The 25379-nt window shown below is 40.5% G+C and overlaps 2 protein-coding genes across 7 annotated transcripts in view; both read right to left on the bottom strand.

Annotated features, from left to right (window-relative positions):
* Positions 1-14898, bottom strand: h3f3c (H3 histone, family 3C). Its single transcript, XM_033643248.2, has 4 exons — positions 14741-14898; positions 12708-12851; positions 1561-1714; positions 1-1452 (listed from the first exon to the last, which is right to left on the bottom strand). Exons 2-4 carry the CDS (start codon positions 12833-12835, stop codon positions 1324-1326), a joined length of 411 nt encoding a protein of 136 aa, XP_033499139.1. The 5' UTR covers positions 12836-12851; positions 14741-14898; the 3' UTR covers positions 1-1323.
* A 4674-nt stretch (positions 14899-19572) lies between these two features.
* Positions 19573-25379, bottom strand: part of arhgap32b (Rho GTPase activating protein 32b) — a 221406-nt gene continuing 215599 nt past the window's right edge. For all 6 annotated transcript variants that reach the window (XM_078172161.1, XM_078172163.1, XM_078172162.1 and 3 more), the window contains one exon: positions 19573-22896. In XM_078172161.1, coding sequence (XP_078028287.1) covers positions 20623-22896 — 2274 coding nt within the window. In that variant the 3' untranslated portion in view covers positions 19573-20622. The remainder of the gene's footprint in view (positions 22897-25379) is intronic.

A 25379-nucleotide genomic window follows, 5' to 3' on the forward strand; every position in this document is an offset into this window, starting at 1 on the left:
TTTGTTTTAACACCTATTTATTACCACCTTAATATGAGAAATTTGGAAAATACAAAGATTGGCTTATTTATACGTCTGAAAATCTTGAGGAATAAGAAAAATATAAAAGAAAACAAATATGAGGTTATATTGTGTATCACAAATTTTGAGAAAGGGACAGATTATATGTTCAGATCTACAGAGAGCAGGAGACACACAGACCCTAAACATGCAGAGTGTAACTTTCACTATAATGTCAATTCATACTGTTGTGACAAAAACTAAAACCTATCTGTGGAGAAAAAGATAGAGAGAGAGACAGGAGCAGAATGTGATGACTGATCTACAGTGAACAATTGAACAGAGGAGATGGTAAACTATCGCCCCCTTGTGGCTGCCATTAGAATAGAAGTTGCCTTGGAAAACAGAGAAGCCCTTCCTGATTTTCTATAGCAAATCAGATCACTGTAAAAAAGAAAAAAAATGATAACCATGATGACAATATTAATTGCTTTTTCTCTCTTAATTTCATGATTTTGGAAGTGGTAAAGAGAAGAGATGCTCGTCCATGAATTATAAGTGTAAAAAAAATAGACACCATATCAACAACGATAATCAATATTCTGAAGCAACCAAAAGATTTTTGTTTGTTGAGTACAAGTGGTTTAAAGATCAGAGCTCACACATCCACACAAACAGATCAACAGACCGCCGTCCCCTCCCAGTGCACATTACAGAGATGAAGGAGGTGGTTTGAAAAGGTAAAGCGAGCCGTCTGGCTGCAGCTGCAGAGCATGGGGGGAGATGGGGTGTAGAGGGACGGACTGGGCGAGAGGGGAGGGGAGGAGGGTGTTCAGATGGGGCAGAGGCCTCAGGACTAGCTTTAATAGCACCCTGCTGTGGAAGTTGCAGCTCCCCTTAAGCAGACTAGCCCCTTGGCCACATCCCTCTACTTCAGCCCTGTTTGCCACACAAACCACACTCACTGGCCACCTACCCTGGAAGAATCCAGGTGAGCTCAAGGATGGGCTTCATGTTGGAGGTACCACCCAAACTCAGAGACGCATGTTTGACTATGTGTGCACATGTGCCTCTGATCTGCAAAGCCTTTACATGCACGAAAAAGGTACCCTAAAACATTTGGTGAAGACAAAAAACCAATGAGAGACCAGACTTCGACATATTTCTATCTCTTCATAATCAGGATTACTCTAAAGTCTACTGAGAAGCTGGGCAGGCAGGAGAGGGAGGGTGACAGGGGTGGGTGGGTGGAGTAGAATAAAAGAGTGAGGGCAGGGATGGGTAAAGAAAAACAGGACAGAGGAGAAACATTAGGGAGTGCGTCTAAGCGCGCTCTCCACGGATGCGGCGTGCAAGCTGGATGTCTTTGGGCATGATGGTGACACGCTTGGCATGGATGGCACACAGGTTAGTGTCCTCGAACAGACCCACCAGGTACGCCTCGCTGGCCTCCTGCAGGGAGAGGGAGGGACAACACATAGCAGCAGGAGAAGTATTCCAGTTTTACAATATGAAATTCATGCTGATAGAACTTCATCAATATATTTTGTGGACACACACCTGCAGAGCTCCAATGGCAGCACTCTGGAAACGCAGGTCAGTCTTGAAGTCCTGAGCGATCTCCCTCACCAGGCGCTGGAAGGGCAGCTTACGAATCAGCAGCTCAGTGGACTTTTGGTACCGACGGATTTCTCTCAAAGCCACTGTACCAGGCCTGAAACACACAACAAAGCTCTAGCACAGGAGTGTCAAACATACAGCCCACGGACCACAACTGGCCCACCAAAAAGTCCAATCTGGCCCACTAGATGACTCAGCACACCTAATTTTGATGCACTTGTGAGGGGTAACACCAGCTTCACGCTGGACGCAGCAATGCCCCAAAGTGTTGATTGTTGTGAAGCCGCCGTCAGCAGTTGTCTGGCTGTTCACACCAGAAGTGCCATTTCTCCGTGCTGATCAGCAAGGGATTCTGCTCTTTGCTCATATGTAGAGCTCTATCTTTGCCTGCTTTTGTGTGTGTATGTGTGAGTGTGGGTGTGTGTGTGGCTCTGCTCATCTCTCTGCTCTCTGTTTAGACACAACTGACACATATGTGGAAGCATAGGATGCATATCCTATCACTTATCATAGTCAAATCATTTCTATCATATTTAATACACACTTTATATAATTCACAACACATATCAGTGTGTTGCCAGATTCAATCACAGCTTGCAAAAAATAGACCAGATGCTGACGCTATCCTTGCAGACTGTGAGCCAGCCAGGGCGCTCTGCTCCCCGCTGTGTCCAGTGTGAACAGTTCAATCAGTTAACATGATCGCCGAAGCAAGCAGGCAGTGCTCCTTGGAAAATCAGTGAGCATCGTTGCACTTGTGCGTCCATGGTGAACCCTGCATAAGAAGTGCCAGGTTTCAACAGTAAGTAACTTATGTCATGTAACAGGCTGCTTCAGAGGCTTTTCCACTCTGACCAGAAAACAGTGACCTAAAATAACCAGGGGTGCACCAATTTATCTGGTGAACATCGGTATCGGCCGGTATTCACCCTGTTGACTACCATCGGCCTCAGTTGTGTTCTCAGTTGTGTCACATCAATTTTGTGCTAGCAAAAAAACCCACTGAAAAACCAAGACAGCCCACTTTAGATTCATTTCCTGAATCTGTGTCACATGGGTTTCACCACTGCCTCGCTCCTTTCAGAGACTAGCAGCTAGGCCTGTCGCGATATGCGATAAGTCGGTTAATTGTACGGTAAATTAAAAGGGAGACGATAACTTTTCTGGCCGCGATTAATTGCCATATTCATGTGTGATTGTTTTCCTCGTCTCTCTCCACCAAAGAGACTGGACGACAAGAGCGTTCACTGCAGTGCATCGTCTGGCAGCCAGGCGAGATGGTTCATTAGCATAATGAACAGAGGAAAAGCTCTTGTCATGGAGTGTCTTTGTCTCTGTGGGGGAGGCGGGGCTATGGGCCAGACACACACACACACACACACACACACACACACAGACCAAAAAAAGCACCAAGTGCAGAAGATTTGGAGGAGATCAAACAGTCACTGAACTTTATGTCGGAGGAACTCAGCGGCGTAGCCAGACAACAGACAGAACTGCTTGTCTTACTGAAGGAGGTTTGTGAACTTAAGAAAATGATGCGGGAGAAAGACAACAAAATCAGTCTCCTGGAAAAACGAGTGGATGAATCAGAACAATACACTAAGATGGATGATGTCATTGTAACGGGATTGAACACCAAATATAGATCATATGCGAGGGTTGCCACTGCAACTGGAGCCGGCAGCACAAGAGCTGACGATGACACCATGGAGGAAATTCATTCCCTGTAGCAGCAGATCATCCAGTTCTTTTCCTCAAATGACATCCACATCAAGAACAGTGATATTGCAAATTGCCATCCACTTCCAAGGAAAGACAACAAGTCTAAACCGGTCATCATTATCTGGTTTGCGAACAGAAAAGTTAAGAACGATTTGCTGCGGCAAACAAAAAAGCTGAGAGGAACGGAGGTGTACGTCAACGAACACCTGACCAAGAAGAACGCCGATATAGCAAGACAAGCCAGAGCCCTTCGGAAACAAAAGAAAATACAGATGACCTAGACAAGGAATTGTAAAGTTTGGACTAAATTAAATGGGACTTCGGAGGAAGTGAAAGTCATGATGGTAAGAGAGCTCTCTGACCTAGACAAGTTCAAGTGACTGCTCCCTCGGGGACAGAAGTGCCCAAAACGACTCTTTATTGTTTAGGACTACACTGAGTGACTTTTCTTTTTTTCTTTTCATGGGACAAACTCTGAGCATTCTTCCTTCAGGCTTAGGTCTACTGTACATCACGCCAATAGGCTGCATCCAGCCGCGGTTTTTTTTTCTGCATGCGGAATAACTAAGCCTACATGACGTCAACTGACTGTATCCAATTTACCTCTGCACAGGAGTTTTGTCTGAAAACTTTTGACAACACTGAACATAGATTTCACAACTTTGAATATAATATAGACCCGGATCACTTTTATCTTATGAACATTTCTCGTCAATGTAAATATTTCACAGAGGAACAGTTTAAAGACTGCCCTATGATCAACTGAACATTTTCGATTATACACTGTAATAGCAGGAGTCTCTCTATGAACATTCCAAAAATTCAGGACTGTTTAAAAACATCCAACAAACTTTTTACAGCTATTGCAATTTCTGAGACATGGTTAAAAGATGAACATGAGGATGTCGCCCAGATTGATGGATATGACTTTTTCTCTACAAATAGGCTGAATAAAAGGGGCGGGGGCGTTGCACTTTATGAACTCACCAATGTTAAATTGTTAAATATGTCCCTTTCAATAGAAAATATTTTGGAATGTGTTAAAGTTGAGATTAAATGTGAAAAATTAAAAAATATCATTATAAACTGTGTTTATAGAGCTCCTGGGTCAAACATTGATATTTTGAGGATAAACTTACAGAAATGTATAACCCAATCAATAGCAATGAGCTTCTATTTGTCTGTGGAGACTTCAATAATGATTTTCTAAATCCACATAATCAATCACAAATAACGAAATTCATTAACTCTGTGTTTTGTATAGGATTGTATCCAACAATTACCCATCCAAGCAGGATAACTATGAACACAGCTACACTTATTGATAATATATTAACAAATGTCACTGAACGGAACTTAACTAGTGGTTTACTTATAAGTGATGTTAGTGACCATTTGCCTGTTTTTGTTGCATTTGAATCATTTGCTGAAAGAAATGATGATGAAATCATTGTGAAACTGCACATCTAACAAGGAAAATTACAGATGCTATTGAACTATTGAAAATCTTAGAAAGGACTTAGTGCAACAAAACTGGAACGAAATTTATGTTGATGATATTGACAAATGTTATGAATCATTTATTTACATTATTTCTAAGTTATATGATAAACACTGCCCTCCTGTGGCCAAAGCAGGTAACAAACGGTATATAGACAAAACATGGATAACAAAGGGGCTACAGAATGCATGTAAAAAGAAAAATCTATTGTATAAGCAATTCCTAAAATTTAGAACTAAGGATGCCGAAAGCAAATATAAGACATACAAAAATAAATTAACTTGTATCATGAGATCTAGCAAGAAATTATATTATAGTGAATTACTAGAAAAAAACAGAACTAATATTAAAGGCACTTGGAAGATTCTAAATGAAATTATCAAAAAAAAAAAAAAAAAAAGGTCGTTAAAGATTACCCATCTTTCTTTTACTCAAATAATGATGCAATCATTAAGGAAAATAACCTATAGCAGATCGATTACATGAACACTTTGTTAATGTGGGTAAAAATCTAGCCAACTCTATTGTATCCCCTAAAAATATTTCCTGGGAAAACATCAATACCATCAACATAATTTCGGATTCAATGTTTATTTAAAAAAAACGGATGAAAAATAAATAACTGATATAGTTCGTAAGTCAAAAGGTAAAAAATCAACGGACTGTAATAATTTTGATATGTTTTTGATAAAGAAAATTATTGATTGTATTATTAAACCCTTAAATTATATTTGTAACCTGTCTCTAATGAGTAGAAAATGTCCACCAAAAATGAAAATAGCTAAAGTGATACCGCTGTTTAAATCTGGTGACAAACATGTCTTTTCAAATCATAGGCCAATCTCACTGCTACCACAGCTCTCCAAAATTTTGGAAAAGGTATTTGTGGAGAGGCTAAAAGATTTCTTATCAAAGCACCAAATACAACATTTACAACATTTCAATCTGTTGCATCAAGTTTCAGATAATCATGTGAACTCCAACAGTCAGCATTCCTCTCGACCCATAACTGAAACAATTGCTTTTTACTGGAATGTTTTTTTTATATTGTTTCAAAGTCGGGAGTAGGCAACACACCATCAGTAATTTTTTTTTTTTAAGATATTTTTTAGGGCATTTTTTTGCCTTTAATTGATAGGATAGTTAAGTGTGAAAGGGGGAGAGAGAGAGGGAGGGAGAGACATGCAGCAAAGGGCCACAGGCCGGAGTCGAACCCGGGCCGCTGCGGCAACAGAATCCGTGTATCATTCGTTCATTCATTTTTCAAAATAAAACCAAATATGAAAAAACAAAATAATGACTTGTTTTTTCAATATTTGTTTCCAGAACCAAAATGAAAAAACGGATAACGACTCGTTTTCTGATTTCCGGTTTAAATTGAAAATGGAAAAAACAGATAACAGGCCGGATTCGGGCCTTTCATATACTTTCAATATTTTTATCTCTCCGGAAGCCAAGTTTTTTCTTTTGCAAGCACTGGTTTCTTGTCGGACCGGTCGGAGTGACAACTACGTCCGGTTCATGGAAGCTAACACTTTGGCTAACAACCGCTGCGTGTGGAGGCTGCAAATTTGGAGAAATTGTTCAATATGAGGTAAGTTGTGCTAAGGTAACAATACGTGCCAGCTTATTGTTTGCTTCTACAGCTGACATGTAAGGGATAATATATAGTGAGCCAGTGACTGTTGAAAAATAACTCCCGAGAGGGGAATGGAACCCCGACACGCAGCGGAGTTATTTTTCAACAGTCACCGGCTCACTATACATTATCCCGCTTAGAACATGGCATCAATATTATTAAATTGCTGGCAGAGTGTATTGACAGAGGAGAGGCGTTCACCAGACAAACGGGAGCGGAGGAGAGGATTTTACTCCACTTCTCCCGGTCGGAGATGCTGGGTGCCCAGTAGCTGCGAAGGCTGCCCTCACATTTATGGCCAGTGACCAACATGATCTCCTTGCTCTCCAGGCCAGCTTGGGAGAGCTGTGTGGACTAACGTTAACTGATTTTGATGCTCCTCAGTCTAAGGCCGTTGCTATGGCGTCCCTAGCAACGGAGCAGCGGTAATACCTCAAGAAATAAACATCAAGTATTTAAGAGTGCCATGTTCTAAATTGGAATAGACTTCATGTGGCGAGTAATTTTTACGATATTTGAAGATTTATGTTTGTTGCAACTCATGAATTCGCCACATTCGGCCATAACGGCAGCATAGAAATAATGCTGTATTTAGGTGGATTTCAGCACTCACATACATTTTCTTTGGGAAATGCCATTCTAGTTAATTTCTATAAACATTATAAAAATACCATGCTGGGATATAAATGCATTTTTTGTAGTTTTTCAGAACATAGAACAAAGTGAATGCATCAATGTTCAATGGGAAGTGACCAGGTGGACTTCAAACCAGTTGAAAGTGACGACAGCTGTCTTGACAGCGGGGATAGTGATGAAGACTACACTCCTACACCACATCGGCACTATCCACTAAGCTACCGTCACCTCTATTGCTGCTGGTTTCATCACCTGGTTAGGAGTTTAGTCTGTACGCAGCATGCACAGACGCATGCACAGAGGCGCTGCCTCGCAGCAGCAGACGCGGGCTCGATCCCAGCCTGCGGTCCGTGTCATTCCCCTATTCTCTATTTCCCCACTTCATGCTGTCCTAAAGCAAAAGGCCAAATAGATAATCTTATTAAAAAACAGCAGTAATGATGCTATAATTTCGTGTAGAGTTTCAGCTTTTTGCCGTTTACACATGGCCATATGTTTGTTAATGTAACCATGTGTACAAGATGTGTATATAATATAGATAAAAATGTCTGCACTCTTATATAGTGATATCTTTTTTCTACACCAGGTGATGAAAGCAGCAGTAGTACTGACAACAGGAGCAGCAGAGATAAAGACTCTGATGGAAATCACGATGCTCTTCTTAGCACCAGTGTTCTAAGTGAACAGCTTGAGCTCTGTTTCACATTGGATTATAATAGTTGGTGTTACAGTCAGGACATTGAAAACAATTGTGTGGCATCAATAAAATCTACATACCTGAGACGGGAAAATGTGTTTTAATATATATATATATATATTTTTTTTAACCATTTTTTTCCATTTATTCCTGTTATTGCTAATTTGTATCATACCTAAATTTATATCTATTCTATGTGCTAAAGAGAAATTAACAATTTCCACTTAATTTAGCATCATCTTAAAAGCAAAAGCACACATAATTATAATTATATAATTTTTTTTTTTATATAACTGTAAATACATTCAGGCATCAAGGGGATAAAGGGACTGTTAATTTACACACATGCGCCTGTATTTGTTTTTTTTTTTTTTTTTACTATAATAGTGGCATATATATATATATATATATATATGTATATATATATATATATATATATATATATATATATATCCTATATATGGCGCAAATGTTAAAATTAACAGTCCCTTTATGCCATAGTCATAAAGAAAGCAAGGGAAGAACATTTAATAAATCCCTAGGGGGGTGGGAGTGGCAATGGCAGGGCAGAAATCTGAGAGCAGAAATTCCGCAAGCGCATAGAAGCAGTTTGAGCGCGAGGAGAAAAGCCGAAGATCGAGCAGGAAATCTGTGCGAGCAACATGGCATCTGAGTGCCAGCACACAGTTTGAGCAGAAACAGAGTAGATCTAAGCGCAAGCAGAGGCTATTTGAGTTCGAGAGCAGGGTTTGAGGGACAATATTATAAAATCTGAACGTGAAATCAATAAATAATGCTCTCAAACTGATATACCACTCTCATGAATAAAGATAGGGATAAAGCCATAACTAGGCCACAAGCAGTTGAGAATGGAGCGCTCCTATGTGAAGTTCAAAAGTTCCTCCGCAGATCTCTTTATACAAGTACCTCGAGCCTCCTTTATTTATTTATTTTTTGCCTTTATTCACTGATGTAACGTTTTTGTCCCGATATTTTGTATGATATCTTTGTATATTTCTTCAATAATAATAATAATAATAATAATAATAATAATAATAATTAATTAAAAACAAAACAAAAAAAAACTTGGCTTCCGGGTCACGCAATGTGCGAGAGATGAAAATATTGAAAGTGTTGAAATAAATATTGATATTTAATATTGATATTTAAAAATTGAAAAATATTGAAACTGCGTTTTTCACCCCACTAGAATTAGAAATCTTAATGCGCTCATACGGCGAGTTTGCACACGTTTTCAAAAAGAAGTGCAACACCGCTGCAGCTGCAAAAGAGAGGGAGACGGCGTGGGAGAACATTGCTGCTCGGGTCAGTGTGTAAATTTAAATGTAGTCCTTTGCAATCACAATAATATTACAGGGGAAAACTGCTTGAATGGTAGCCTATTAATTTATTTCATTTAGGTGCAATCCCGCGGAGGAGAAGCGCACTTGGCAGCAGTTTAGGATGAAATAGAAAAATATTGTTCAAACAGGTAAGACCTCGGCATAATCTCATGGGGGTACCTCATTTTGATCATGTTTTACATTGTACAGTAAATATTAAGTGGCTGTTTGACTGTGCAGTTGTTTTATCCCCAACATAATGCTGTTTTCACACACATAAATGTCTTCTCATCTATATCATGTTCTGTTAAATAATTAAGCCTATTTAAACTAACACAGACTTCTACCCAGCCAACAGAAAGAAGGCAGATGCCCGTAAAACGAGCACACTTTTCTGACTGCCCTGCATACAGTTGCCTTACTCAAGTGCTCAGCATCTCCCACATTTTACAAAAACTTCCATTTGCAAAGAAACGCAGTGCAACACACAATATCTGCTGGGATGTGAGAGCATGATTACGATTGGTAATGTTGCAAATGTAAGGACGGATTAGGTTGTGTATGTAGATGATGGAAATGGTACAGCTCAAAAAGATAATTGTGTGGAAATGCTAGAACATCTATGCGCGGTCTGATAACCATCTCCCGACGAATATTTAATTCTCTGCGCAGTAATGCGGCACCTTCATCCACGGAATCGTTATCTAAAGGACATGCCATGTTAGTGAAAAAAGTCGCCACCTACTGTGCCTAATGGACTTCTAATATACTGACTTGGATTTTTTTTTAATGATTTTTTAAAATGACAGACAGCAGAACTAGGCTACACCAAAACTCGCCTGCTGACTGAATGAATGAGGAAATCAAATGGAGTGTGTGGCTCTGAAAGAGGGCGGAGACAGAGAGAAACTCGAGGTTCATTGAGAAAAACCTGGTCCCGACCAGGTTAGGTTCATAGAGTCTGTTACTACGGTAACTGACCGAGAGCTTAAGTTACCACTCCCTCCGAAACAGGCTAGAGTTACCCCTCTTTCTCTGGTTTGAGTTACCTCCCTTTTTGAAACGGAAAACTCAGAGTTTCCCTCATTTCAGGGTTAACAGACACTGAGTTTTCACTAAACCTGCTTTGTGAAACGGACCCCAGGTGTTCGGTTTGTTTTGACCCTTAGCCACAGCTGTGCCACCGATACAGTATTCAGTATTTGCAGCTGTGCACGCTGCTATTTTTCAACAGATAAAACACACAACCACAACAGCCTTCTAAGAGATTTTTTAACTCCAACTTTTCACCTACAGACAGTTTGCGTAATTGGTTAAGCAGGGTTCTCACACATTTTTATGGACAAAATCTCAAAACTTTTCCGTGACTTTTCAAGGACCCACAACATTTTTTTTCTTGTCCCACTTGCCCAGGATTTTTCAAACTTATCAGATTTAAACTCAAACATAATTTCAGCTAGCTGGCATACAGGAAGGGAGAGACCAAACACGGGGAGAAAATTAAGCAACATAAGTCATGGTAAACAAAATGTTACACAAAAACGCACATTACATTAAGTCGACAACTATGGAAAATAAATTTGCTGTTAGGCGACATTACATGGAAGGTTATCCATGGGAGATTACTGTGACAATTTCATTACACATATCAAAATGCAATGATTTTTTCCCCCAAAAAACTTTCAATGGTTTTTATTACTAACTCAATGACTTTTCCAGGCCTGGAAAACATGATTAGGGCTAGCTCAGGCTTGCCTTGGACCAGCCCCTATTTAGGCTGACATAGGTCTAGTCTGCCGGGGGACCTCCTATAATACACTACCTATAATACACGGAGCACCTTCTCTCCTTCTCTCTCTCTCTCTCCTTTGCTAACATTCACGTCCTATTACTGCATGTCACTAACTTGGCTCCTTCTCCGGAGCCTTTGTGCTCCACTGTGTGGCAGGTTAACTCGTATTGCAGCTGTGCCTGGATCGTGTGATGTGGTTGTGCTGCTGCCGTGGTCCTGCCTGATGCCTCTAGGGCTGTAGTCAACCAAAGAAAATCTTGGTTGACTAAAGTTGCACATAATCTTCAACTAATCGATTAGTCGTAAGAAAAAAATAAATCTGCACGTTATTTTTACTTCTGCGGTGGTGTGTCTGTGTCACTCTGCAGTTACACCTCCAAAACACTAGTGGGCGGTGGAGGACTGTGTTAAGCGCTGTAAAGTTTAGTTCAAATCAAACTTTATTTATATAGTTGATTCAAAAGTACGCAAACTGGCTTCACTATAAAAAGCAGAACTGACAGACAAACACTTGTCTTTATCTGGACACATTTCCCCCACCAATACAACATGCTAACATTAGTAGCACAAGTCTATGACATTTTACATTGTATAAATTAGCCTAGCGTCTAGCGATCTTTTCCTCTTCTCATATAAAATCAGGGCAACAGCAACATGTAACAAAGGTAACGGCACATAATTTGGCTCCATTACAACTCACAACATTCACCGACAAAACAACTGTCTTATACTAAACACGTTTTCCAAACAAATACAACATGCTAACGTTTTTAGCCCCAGCCTGTGGCATTTTACATGGTATACATTAGCCTAGCGACGAGCGGAGATTTGCCGCAAGAAATAATGAATTAATCCTGGAAACCTATTGATGCAGCACATTTCTCCTTATAAAAGTAACACGGCGATTTTTCGAGCAATAACAATTTGGTCGGACAAGAGCATAGTGACCAAATAATCGACTAGTCGACCAGGAGACAACAACCCTAAATGCCTCCTACTGCTGCTGTTATCATTAGTCATACTTCTACTGTCATTATACACTAGGGAGGGCACAATACCAAAAATTCAGTTGTCAGTGCCGATACCAGTAAAATTACACAGTTCTCAATACCAAAGTCGATACCACGGTCAAAAAAAAAATAAAATCCTAAGATCCCATGTACTTAAACAAGAAATACTTTATTAAAATATCTGCATATAAAATAACATTTCTATCAACAGATTGATATTACTTATATTTTTTCTTCTTCTCTTTTCCTCTTTACCTATTTTTCATTGTAAAAAACATTGATCAACAATATGTATCATTCAATCTTTATGTATCATTTTGTCATACGGATTACTGTTAATTTATCATGTTGATCTGTTCTGTACGACATCTATTGCACGTCTGTCCCTCCTGGAAGAGGGATTCGTCCTCAGTTGCTCTTCCTGAGGTTTCAACCATTTTTTCCCCCCAGTTAAAGGGTTTTTCTGGGGGGAGTTTTTCCTTATACGCTGTGAGGGTCCAAAGGGACAGAGGGATGTCGTTTGCTGTAAATCCCTCTGAGGCAAATTGTGATTTGTGATATTGGGCTTTATAAATAAAAGTGACTGATTGATTGATGATTGATATTTCATGACCATGGGAACCCTAGTTAAGACATTTTTCAATTCATCATTTCCTCTTAATAACATTATTTAAATTATGTTATAATTTGTCAAAAAAAAAAAATAAAAAAAAATGGCTGTCTAGATGGAACTCAAGGTGTTACCTGTAACGATGGGGCTTCTTGACACCACCAGTGGAGGGGGCACTCTTGCGGGCAGCCTTGGTGGCCAACTGCTTACGAGGAGCTTTTCCTCCAGTGGACTTACGGGCAGTCTGCTTGGTACGAGCCATTGCGACGAAGTATCACCTGAAGGTAACAGCAAAAATATAACAGCATGCTTTCGTTGTTCATACTTTTTTTTTCTGCCCTAGCCATGTTTTAAAGCTGCTGTTTTTTACACCCTGTACACATGATATTGACAATAATTATTTCATTGTTATACACAAGAATGAGTTTGGGTTTTCATTTATTTCTATTTAGTTCATTATGGTGTTTAGTTATCAGTGCTGTTATAGCCAATCTGGATAAATGTTCTTTCTGGTGACCTCTTCATAAAAAAAAATAAATAAATACCGCAACAATAACTAACTAGCTTAAATGTGTGAATGCTTATATGTTCAGAACCAGACATTAAAGGCGCTGTATGTAAGAATGTGGCCAAAATGGTTACTGCACTCAAATTCAAAATACTGCCGCAAGTCGTGTAAGCCCCCCCTCCCCTACAGATTCGAGGTTGCTGGACAGCAGCACACTGGAGACTGATTTGTTTGCCCACGGGCGGCTGCCGTGGCAGGGCCGCGTCGCCGCGTCCTTGATCTTCGGTTTTCCAGCGGACCGTTCGAGCAAGTCCGGCTTCTCTGCTGCTAACGCTGCTGCTGGGATACAGCTGACGAGACTGCTAATGCTATGTACCGGGACACTGCTGACGCTGCTGCCGGGATACAGCTGAGGAGACTGCTAATGCTATGTACCGGGACACTGCTAATGCTGCTTGCTGTGCTGCTGTAGCTCAGTCGTAACTGTAACTGATGCTGAGACTCTACCGACTGTGTGACTGGTAGACGGCGGTGGGTGGTGCAACAGGCCAAAACACAAATTCAAAACATAAACATGATTTGCAGACTGTAAAAATTTTTTTTAAATGCGAATATTCTGGCTGTACTATTGTTGTCGGTGAGATCAGTATGTTATATTAACATTATTCCTTAGTCTCTGTGACATATTAGGATGATTTTATGACTATTTGCTTTAGATTTCTTACATATAGCTCCTTTAACAAAAGCAGTAAAAGATGATCACACATGTCAGAAATATAAGTGAACACTAAATCAATTATACTACTGTCAGCTAAGTTATTAAAACTTAGTGTAGGCAAAGTTTTGATGATGAATGATACTGAATGTAGGATGTAGCGAATTTGGTTTGCTGTTTAATGTTATCACTTTTTTTCACCCACGTATCTGCATGAGGGTCAGTAAAGTATTTTCCTGCACTCAACATGACGAGCCGTTTGTTTTCTTGCATCTAGTTCAAAATATTTGAGCCATCAGTCATTTTGGGCCGCCTGGGAAAACTTTTCCCCGGTTTGCCAGCTGCACAGACACACCGTCCCGAGCCAATCCAGACACTATGGGCTCCCGACCAAACCAATCACACTGCCCAACAGCTCATCACTCTAAAATGCACCAATGCGCCGTGTCTGGGTTGCATTTGAGGACCAATGGTAGTTTATGCTGCTGGGTTTTAGGGCGGGACGAGCGGCAATAACACCGCCTCATTCCGCAAGATTATGGCCGCAGACTCAAATGAACCTACCAATATACAGGCAACGAGCAAGACGTAAACTTTGACAATTTTCCTCAAAAACAAACAACGTATGCACACAATTCTACCAACAGAACGTAGGAAACAAGTGTAGGTATAAAATAAGCATGAAGGCGTGCAAAGCGACGGCATATTAATGCGCAACGACGAGATAGAAATCGCACATGAAAGTGGAGCAGCTATTTCGGCAGTGGAAGTACTGAGCCGTTTTTCTCTGTGCCTGGGCTTAGGGACAGCTGCTTTTTCTCCTCTCTACAGCGTCGAAATAACACGACATTTTAGCACCAAAACTACTTTATTTGTCTCAATTCCTTCACAATACGGTGAATAGTGCTCTATTTAAAAAAAAGTATGACAGAGATTGAACTTACCGAGGGTGAATTTAGCGCTTTTTCTTCGCAGGAACACAAGTGAGTTGTGGTTGTCTGGCAGTGTCAGATATTTACTATCTCTCACACAATGGAAGCAGAGAGAGCAGGAGCAAAATGGCGGCCGTGTCAATCATCTGTCTCCCATAATGCAACTGCCAACATTTGTAAACAGTGTAACTTCATTTCCTTCACTGCAACTTTGGGTTTTAAGCGTTGTGAGTTTTGAATACAATATGACAATAACATAATATTAAAAAAGTAACACCCGTAATGTGGTTAATATTTTCTATTTGGCAAAACTGTTGTAGTGTTTTTTAACTATTGATTTGTTTTTTACCTAACCTTTTATTGTGCTATACAAAATACAGAGCAAAAGGGGGAACCGAAATAAATGTGAAGAAATCGGACATAATTTATGAACATATGCTCTAGGAAAAAAAGTCAAAATGCTCAGGATCAAGGCAAAATAAACAGGATTATCAAAAGTCTAATAATAAAAAAAGAGAGATAAAGACAATACAAAAGCCTATATTTGGAAGTACTGCAAAGTAACTTAACGTGCCCCATCTATGCTCTCATCAAAACCACCAGACTATTGAGTGAAATGGTAATTTTAGATCACTTAACTCGGGAGCTGCTGATCTACTGCTGCTTTCTTCAGTTAGTGAGTTTTGTGTGAATTTGATGAATCTAAACTAACCCTTTTAAAAACCAAAATCACACAATAACACAAATAAACTAAGCGATTGAGGCAGTGGTAGACCAGCAGCTCCTGTGTTAAATTACTATTCTTCTCAATGGAGTCTGGCTTTGAAGAGAGCAATCTAATGGCATTATTTTCTCTTCAAATCACTGTCTGACATCAAGGTAAAGCAGTGAAATTACTATATAATGTACACTTAAACTGTTATTGATATTTTTAGGTGGGGATTTGTTTAGGTGGCTAAAATACATTTTATTGTTAAAGCAACATAATGTAGTTTTTGAGCCCTCAAAATATATATCCAGGATCCTTGTGATGGTACATCAACTCACAATAGGTTGGATGACACCTCCATCATTGCTTGAGAGCGTCTGTTTCACTTGCACTATGCAGTTTTGGGGTTCGGGTAGGAACCCAGACACAAAAAAGACTACAAAATTTGGCTGCTTTACGGCATACGTCATATCCCCCTCCTCGCCATAGCCCCCTCCTCTCTTTAGAGTAGCGTAGCCGAACCGAGGTGAACGAAGTTAGACGTGGTTGTCATGGCTGAAGCGACAAAGAAAAGGAAGGTAAAGGTGTTGTCCGAGGAGACAAAGAAAAGGGGAGAATGATAAAACAAGAGCTTGAACAATTTAGGATAAAATGTTAGCCTACATACAAACAGCTTTCATTTTAGTTAACAGTTTGCTGCTAGTACCGAGCACGATGTGCTTGTGTCGACAGTGATCGTAAATCATAATAGCGGTGAATGAGAGATGGCGGACAGATCAGAATGAAATATGGCTTTCTACATGCTGTTTGATAAAGTATTGGCTTGGCTGGCAGAGGTTTTATCGCACTTACTTACAGTACAATATATGTCTTTTTTTATTTTATTTTTTTATGGTCTTTTCTTTCCTTATTTCTGTGTTTAGTTACCATGCACTTCACAATATAACTGACTCCTACAATCAATTAATCACAACTACAACAAGAACTATGAACTGGACTTTGCATTGTTGCAGTTTTACACTCCATCTACACACCCCAAACAGTCTCTTTTCCCCTGGCTGCTGTTTATTATTTATTTATCTATTTATTTCTCTTTTTTTTCTTCTTTTCTTCTTTTTTCTCTTTCTCTTACTTATTATTATTTTTCTTTTTTTTGTAAAAAAACAAAACAAAAAAAGAATGAATGTTATACTCTTAAAAATGTTTTAAGGCTATATGCTAAAATTCTGTTTTACTATCTCTGGATTAAAATTTGTGTCTGTAGTCATGTAAATATATCAGTATAACTAACTCATTTAAGTAACAAAGATAAAATGAATACATTTGTGTTGAAAACTAAGTAGAAGGCTATGCTTCAGTCTATAAAAGTGTAAAGATGAAAACTGTATAGCTACATCATTGCTGGAGCTTTTGATGTATTGCTCAGTATCACAAGTTCTGATAAGTAGAGTGGAGTCCCTGATCACCTTATTGGCCATGATATAAAACAGGAAAGACAGCAAGTATATGTAGAGTTCAGGCCTGATGGTATCACAACTTCTGCACGTTTCAGTTCTCAGATGTGGATGAGACTGCTGTAATCAGTCATTCTGACATGAAGGTTATGCCAAGCTCAGCACTAATGTTGAAAAACTTTGATAAACAACCTACATGTTTTGATGGACGTTTCGCCCTGGAGCAGTCAACTCATTTGCAGTGTCTCCTATTGGCCTCATTAGTCAAGAGTCATAATTTAACTTTAAATACATGAAGAACCCTGTTTGATCATGTGCTAATGTCACATCATCACATGACAACACAGGGCTGTAAGGATTCAACCTGCAGGCTACCAGGTGTGAACTGTTGGGACCAATTATGTTTGCAGCAGGTTTGTCTGAGGCATGTGCACAAGTTAAATTATTTCCCACCAAATATTAGACTATCATACATTATAAAATATACATACATTATCTATTAAGTTAAACAGCTCCCCCATCTCTCAACATCTTCAGCACAACTGGATGTCAATGATAAAATAATCCAAGAATTCTACCAAATGCAGTAAAATGAAGTCATAAACATTTTATTTATTTCCAAAGAGTTTCTTCTTTCTTTCCTCACAGGTAGGTCAAAGTCAGCAGCCCTGGTGCAGGTAAGAATTCAGTGTCCTGCTCAAGGATACCTCAGCAGGGTGGATGTTTACTCATATGGGCATCATTTAGGGCCATGCCACTGAGACGTGGTAGCTCTTGTCTTGGGTCTTAATGCTGTATTCACACTGTAGTAACATCTGTGCTTGCAGATATTCTTCTGCAACAGAAGAAAGAAAGAACTAAAGGAAGAAGGGGTTATGTGAGGTCAGTTAGTCAGAAGAGGTGACTTCTGTAGGAGATCAGCAGGAAGACAGAAGTTGTTAGGGCCTCATAGGCAGATGGATGTTTTGGAATTTGGGGGCCAGTGGAGGTCATGGTGAGCAGAGTTTTGTACATACTAATGTTTATTGAGGAGTAGTGTTGCCATAGAGCAGTGGTTCCCAACCTTTCTCCTTAAGGAACCCCTTTTCTGTCATTGAGTAAATTGACAACCCCTGACTAAGTGACATACTGTATTTTATGGATATATTTCATATCACATTCAATGCATAACAATAACAGTACATAACAACTGATACATTGAATGATAAATGAAAGCATGAATGAATTTCTGCAGCAATGAATGGCCTGGTTGGGGGGGCAATGGAGTTGGGTCCAATAATTATCATTTCAGATTTACTGCAGTTGACTAAGAGGTAGGATGTGAACCAGGTGAGGTGCAGTACCAGTAAAGCTAACAGTATTTTTAATCATGTGAGAGGAATGGTGTGGTACACAGTGTCAAAGGTCATCCTGAGGCCAAAGTCAGAGGAAAGCATAGAGTTATTTGTGATTCTGAAGAGGGCTGTTTCACTGCTGTGTTTAGGATGGAATCCTGATTGAAATGGTTCATGGAAGCTGTTTGAGTTCAGAATTGGTAATCCTTATTTCTACACAGATGTTTTCAGTGTTATTTAAAACAAGCAGTCTGATTAGAGGATCTTTTATGGTGCCCAGTAGAGTTTTCAACAAACACTGTCAGCTGCATTGTGTGAATCCTGGAGGTTTATCAAATGTGCATTTCCTACCTTAAAACATTTGCAAAACTCATGTGTGCATGAGACAAACAAAACAGGGACCCACTCATAGAGGAAAAGCTCCACAGTGCTTCTAAAGGGTAAAAACTCCACAAGGTACCTTTAGTTAATACACTGAACACTTGTATTTTCTAAAAGCAGCATGTCAGTCTACTGTGTCTACTCAGAAATTATTTATGATAAACAAATATTTTTGACTCAGCAAGACAGTTACTTTTATGTTTCCTTTACAGCCGACTGTAACTGATTGCACACACAGCCATTATGTTATACCTTCAGTGTATAATTAGACAGCTACTCATGATGTTTTGTGCTCCTGTCTCCTAAACTAAATTAATTTTGTCCCTCCTCCAGGAATTGTCAGACTGAGCCAAGCAGAAGTGTATTGTAAGATAATGCACATATTAAAAGACATGGATTTTAGCTATTCCTGAACAGTTTTATTTATTTCATATCTAACTGTAGATACCTCTAGTTTGAGACAAGAGTGTTTTCACATTCAAGTACACAGTGCCTTACTTCAATTCCCCATCTGAAAAGGTTTTAGATAAGGCAAGAGGAGCAAAACCTGCAAGCGATAGAGAAGACAAACAGTTACAGAGTACAACCTGGATTTAAACATATTTGAAACATGTTGTAATTCATACATTATGGTAAACCAAAAAGGCATGTAGTATAATACCAGGTGAATGTACTATACATCAATTTCCAGCCTGAAAATAAATGGACCCAGATATTAAAAAAAAAAAAAAAATCCCTCCCTCATAGTTTTAAATTCCAAACCAGTGAGGCAATACAAAACTAAATACCCCCAGTAGGTCAGCTGTCAACCCTGAACTGTCTAGAATCATCAAAAGTGATCTTAAATCTAGATATCACAATGTTTTGCATTATGACAATGGTAAACAAAATATGTTCTGTTGGAACAAAATTTAAGGCTCATCATCAAGTTGTTTTTTTCCACAAAGCAGCGGCAACATGTTCTTCACCACGTTGTTTGAGAGGACATTGTTTTCAGCTTTATTCGGTTAGTTCAGTTTACAAAAGTACTGTGAATGTGGTGGAAAAAAAGGAAATAAAAATAACCTCTTACACATCTGCTTACACATTTGCAGGTACAACAGGCATTCATCCATCTTCCCCTCTTTATCCTGTATGTGCAACAACTGCGCCAAGTCATTTGGTCCCTCTTCCAATGAAGAACAAACAAAACATTCCATTAGGAGTCAATGAAATCTGTTTATAGCAAAGTTACATAAAAATGGCACAGTCACACAGAAAATAAGACATTGATAACCATTATCTTCACTCAAAGTAACCCACTGCAGCTCCCTATCAAACCTCACACCCAATCGGGTTCCTCAAGACAAACACGGACAAACTGCCGTACTGCCTACTTGTGTACATATTAGCAGAGGGAGGGCACGATGACCTACATCTGTCCTCCTTCAATAACTTGTGCTGTAACATCCAGAAAGAACGCAATGGATAGTGAAGTACACAGAACTGTTCTGTAAGAGATAGAGTGCATGCATTTCTAAAATGCAAACCGTAATCCCAGTTGATGCTTATACCCAGCGCCACACCTAAGAAAAAACAAAACAAAAACAAAATACAACTAAAATCCCTTTTTCTAGTTATTCTACTCATATATATATATATATGTATGTATATATATATATATATATATATATATATATATATATTGAGAGAGAGAGAGAGAGATTTTTTTTTTTTTTTAACATTTTTGTGTTCCTGTTTAAAGTACCTTACATCTATCATATCATATACATTTATGACTGGCTACTGTCTCAATCAATCACAATAATATGACCTCTTGGACAATAATTTCAGGTACATTCAGGACTTTCTGTAAAAAGTCTTACAATTTTCTTTACAATTCATTAAAAATACAGAGGAGCAAAAATATTGGTGATAGAACAGTCCACTGTCCTGCAGAGGCTGCAACCGTAGTTCAATAGAGTCTTTCTTCTACACAACTAAAGAGAATTCCACATGTTTTCTCCTCTAAATGCTTCATTCTGTACGGATCTCTGTCTCTGGCCTCTGTATGGCCAGGTCAGTCTGGATGAAGGCTCCCTGGCCCAGTGCTGTGGAGTATGCTCTGTTGTTGTGGCTCACTGTGAATCCTGGAGCCGGATAGGAGCCAGAGCCTCCACGTTTTTGAACAGGGGCCTGAGGCTGAGGTACTGGGTGATAATCGTCCAAGTTATCATAGTGGGACTGCACTGTTTTAGTGGTGTGTTTCTGATATGAGTAATCTCTGTCCAGCTCAGGGTTTCCCTGGTTGTAGTGCTGCTGCTCTCGGATGCTGTGTGATCGCTCCGGTTTGGAGCGGGAGTGTTGTTCCCTGGGGGCTGATGGCTGGTCGTCTGTACTATGGTAGCTGCTTGATGTTTTCCCTTTACTCTGGTGGAGGTCAGAATCAGGGCACTCGTACCGTGGTTGGAAGTTCCTCTTGTTGGGATATTCCTGCTGCCAGTGTTTTGACCTGCTGCCATCTCCACCCAGCTTGTCATCTCCAGTCTCATACTTGGCCTCGTGTCGGCCGCTCTCCTGCTGATGGGACAGACTGTGGCTCAGAGAAGCTGGAAGGGAGTGAGAGGATTGGTATTTCTTGGAACTGCTTTGCTTGGTGAGCCCATCTGACTTGTCACCTGCTGTGCTGCCCTGGACATGCTTGTCAGTCTCCATGTACACAAGGACATCAGGGTCTGACACCATGTGTCTGGGAAGGTAACGCCCATCCTTGCTTTCGGCTGCAACCAGCACAGCTTTACCTGGGTCAGATTTGCTGCGCAGGTGCAGGGTTTCATAACCTGATATATCTGCTGGTGCAAACAAGCCGACATTGTCATACTGAGAGAGGACAGGGCCTTTAATCTTCTGTCTGGCTCTGCTCTCCCTGCGGATGGAGTGCATGCGGAGCCTTTCTGACTCCTCGGGGTCCCACGCGAGGTAAGCAGCAGTCTCCTTGGTCCCATGACTGGGTGGCATGTCCCTGCTCACAAAGCTGTGCTCCTTCCCAGGTGGAAGGCGAGCAAGGTAGTGGTACCCAGTTGCCTTTCCACCCGGTCGGCCAGCAGCGGTTCCCAGATCTCGGCTGCCATGTGAGTGGAAGTGCCGGACTCGGATGGTGCCGTAAGGGTCAATGTCATAGTAAGGTGCTTCCAAAGGGCCGGAACCAGAGTACGGACTGTAACGATACTGAACCCGTCCATTCTCAAAGTAAGGCTGCAGCTGGGTGACATGGTAGTCAGCTTGTGAGGACTGCTGCGGGGGCTGCTGGTAGGCTTTGCACTGATACACGGGCCGATGGTAGAAGAACATATCATCATCTGGAGGAACTTCAGTCCTTTGGATGGGCACTGAGCGGATAGTGGAAGGTACATGGAGTGAGTGCACTCTGCGGATGGTGGGATAGCCTTGGGGTCTGTCATGGCTATAACCCTGATGCCCCGGCCCTGGAGACACATACACACTGCGAGGGTTTCCTCTGGACTTCATAGAGTGGTGGTAGGACCTGGGGCCTAAAGTGCTGTATCTGTTGTCTAGTCGGGCACTATAAGGTATCTGAGGCTCAGATTTGGATACATAAGAGAGGTGTGGGGGGACACTGTCTGGTCGGAAGTGGTGTGGAATGGACTGTGGGCCTAGGGGAATAGACCTCTGGTGGTAGTATGCAGCTCCTGGAGGTTCAATTAAAACTGGTTCTCCTTTAGCGTGGTACAGGTAGGCTGGCGGGTGCGTGGAAGATTTACGAGGAGAAGGAGGATGGTGAGGCAGAGCATCCTCCAAATGGCCAGGCAAAGGGCCCTCACCCAGGATATGGTAGGAGGCTTCACTTTGGCTGAGTGCTGCTGTGGCCAATTTGCTCTCTATGGTGCGGACAGGAGGTGCAGGAGGTGTGGGTCCGTACATGTCATGGTACTTTTCAGACTCTGTACAAGGCTGTACAGGCTTTATGGCCTCCCAAGGCTTCTCAACAGGCTCAGCAGAGGTGGGGGCCACTCTTGCGCTGGCCTTTAGGGGGAGCTGAGGTTGGGTTTGGGGTTGGACCTGTGTCTGAGATTGTGTGTGAGGCTGTGATGGCAGATGAGACTGTAGATGAGGCTGTGTCATAGGCTGTGTTGGAAGATGAGGCTGTATCTGAGCTAGGCTCTGCTGCTGAGTTTGTGTTTGGTGCTGGGGCAGTGAGACAGCCTGCTTCTTGGGCTTTTGAGTTGTTGGAGGTGGCTGTTCTAATGGTTTTGGAAGGACCGGGGGTGGTACAGTCTCCTCTGGTTTGACCTGAGACAAAAAACAACAAAACAGACCCTTACTTACTAAGGAAAGTTTGCAAAAACAATTTGAGCATTGCTGATTGGGACAAAAGGTTATCATATCATGCTGTGCAGTGTCACAAGCCTGGCCACTGGTTATTTCAAACATTCCTCTTTTTCCTACTGGTAGTGGTTTCTCATGTTGTAGGCATATTTGGCTTTAAAATACCAGAACACAGTGAATATTGACAAGCTCTTACAACTTAACACGACTTAAACCTATAAAATATAATATATTAAAAACACTAGTTAAACTAATAGCAAGCACTACAATTAAATATTATCTAGGCAGGCCAAAATACTACCGAAATAATCCAAGTAGAATATCATAGCATCTAGGGGTGGGGAGAAAAAATCAAAACAGCATAGTATTGTGATATTTTTGTGTGGCAATATCGTATCATCACAAAGTGCCAAGTATTGGATTTTTTTAATTACATAAGTTATTAATATTACAAATACAAAATAAACTTTGTGTAGCCTACTGGAATAACATAATCAGTTGCTTTTTAGTCCACTACATACATTTTGTTGCAAAAAAAAAAAAAAAAAAAGAAGTGAGATGAACACACAGAAACTTTATCTTATTAGATAATACAGATGTTGACAAAATTTTCCTTTGGGGACATAATTTGCAGTTGAAAACAGGTAATAAATCACAAAATATTGTAATATGTTTTATTGCAACACTAAGCATATCACAACACGTTTTAATTTGCAATAATATTGTACTGTGACTAAAGTATCCTGATGATATCTTATCATGAAGCCTCTGGTGATTCCCACCCGGAATAGCATTAAATAAACTACTCATCTGACAACCCCCTTGGCAAATGTATCAACACATTTGGTATTTTTACTCTATGCCACAAACATTTTGCATGTCACACACTATAGAGTGTAGCCCAGCTACCTGTTTCACCATGTTTCTGGTCTTTATGCTAAGCTAAGCTAACTGTCTGCTGGCTGTAACTTGGATGGACATGGATGACAGTGGTATCGGTCCTCTTCTTTAACTCTCGGCAAGAACACAAATAAGCACACTTCTCAAAATGTTGAGTTTGTCTTTACTGCTACTCGCTCATGTTGTGCTGCATATGAATTATTAATTAATTTGGATCATGGTTACCACAGCTCAGGGGTGGGAATCACCAGAGGCCCCCCGATTTGATATTATCAAGATACATAAGTCATGATACAATATTATTGTGATTTTTTTTAGCAATAACATATGCAGATATATTGTGATTTATTAACTTTTTTAACTTCAAATTATGTATTAAGTAAGAAAAACTTTGTCAAGTAGTTAGTCTGTTTAACTCACTTCAATCATTTTTTATTGCAGCAAAATGTATCAAGTTGACTAAAAACGCCACTGATTCTAGCTGGCTGCCAAAAGTTTAATTTGTATTTGCAATTTTAATAATTTATGTAATAAAAAAAGGTACTTAGTTTCAGTGTATCAATACAATATAATATTACCACACACATAATCATAATATTGTGCTGCATTTTTCCCCACCTTTACTGCAGCTTAATATCACAATATAATGACCCTTTACCAGTCCCTCCAGGATGATGCGATCGCAACAATTAATGCAAATTCAGCCAATTTCAGTGAATTCTGCGTGACCTTGCAATTTTATCTAGTCACCACAACTTTACTGCAAATTTGACTATTTCAAATGGATGAAACTTCATTTCACTGGAGAGCTGCGTGTCGGGTATTGATGTGCTCAGCTCCTCTCTCTTTCTGCAGGACCGGAGCTCTGTGCCTAGAGTCACGCACGCACGCACGCAGGCACGCATGCAGGCAGGCACGCACACAGTGACAGGGCTAACTGTTAGCATCACAAAGCTAATGTTACCCCATGGTTGTTAACAAGTTTTATGACAGAGTCGGCTGTTTTGCTGTCACTATGAGATTAAAGGTGCTGACACACCAAACCGACATCAAAGAACTAGCTGCGATGAAAGCCAACTGTTGCGTCATCTCACATCGCCTCAAGTCGGCCTGTGTCAGTTGCATTTAAACACTACCAAGACTACATCCGACGGCCAACTAGCACGTACGTTCTGCGCCTGCGTGAGGAAATATCTCAAAAAGGGAAACCGGAAGTCCGAGGAATGCATGAGATAAACAAAGTAGCGGTTGCCTACTGCTGTTATAAACCAAAAAGAAGAAGAAGAAAAAGTTTTTCAAAGAGAGTGGTGCATCCTGTCAGCCAAGGGGTTTCCTATCTGTGCAGCCGAGCACCGTAGCACCTCCACGGACTATTACATCCAGATGGTCCCAGTGTTTCCTCCGCAGGCTCCACTTCACTCAGCTGCCCGACTAACCCGCTGCTTCTTCCCACTTTAACCTGAATAACAAACCAGGGCTCGGTGCTCCGGTTGGATCCAAACGGAGAGCTGGGGCTAGCTGGGAGGCTAGCGAAGCATTAGCCGCAG

This window comes from Epinephelus lanceolatus, chromosome 11 (assembly GCF_041903045.1).
Source record: "Epinephelus lanceolatus isolate andai-2023 chromosome 11, ASM4190304v1, whole genome shotgun sequence".
Lineage (NCBI taxonomy): Eukaryota > Metazoa > Chordata > Actinopteri > Perciformes > Serranidae > Epinephelus > Epinephelus lanceolatus.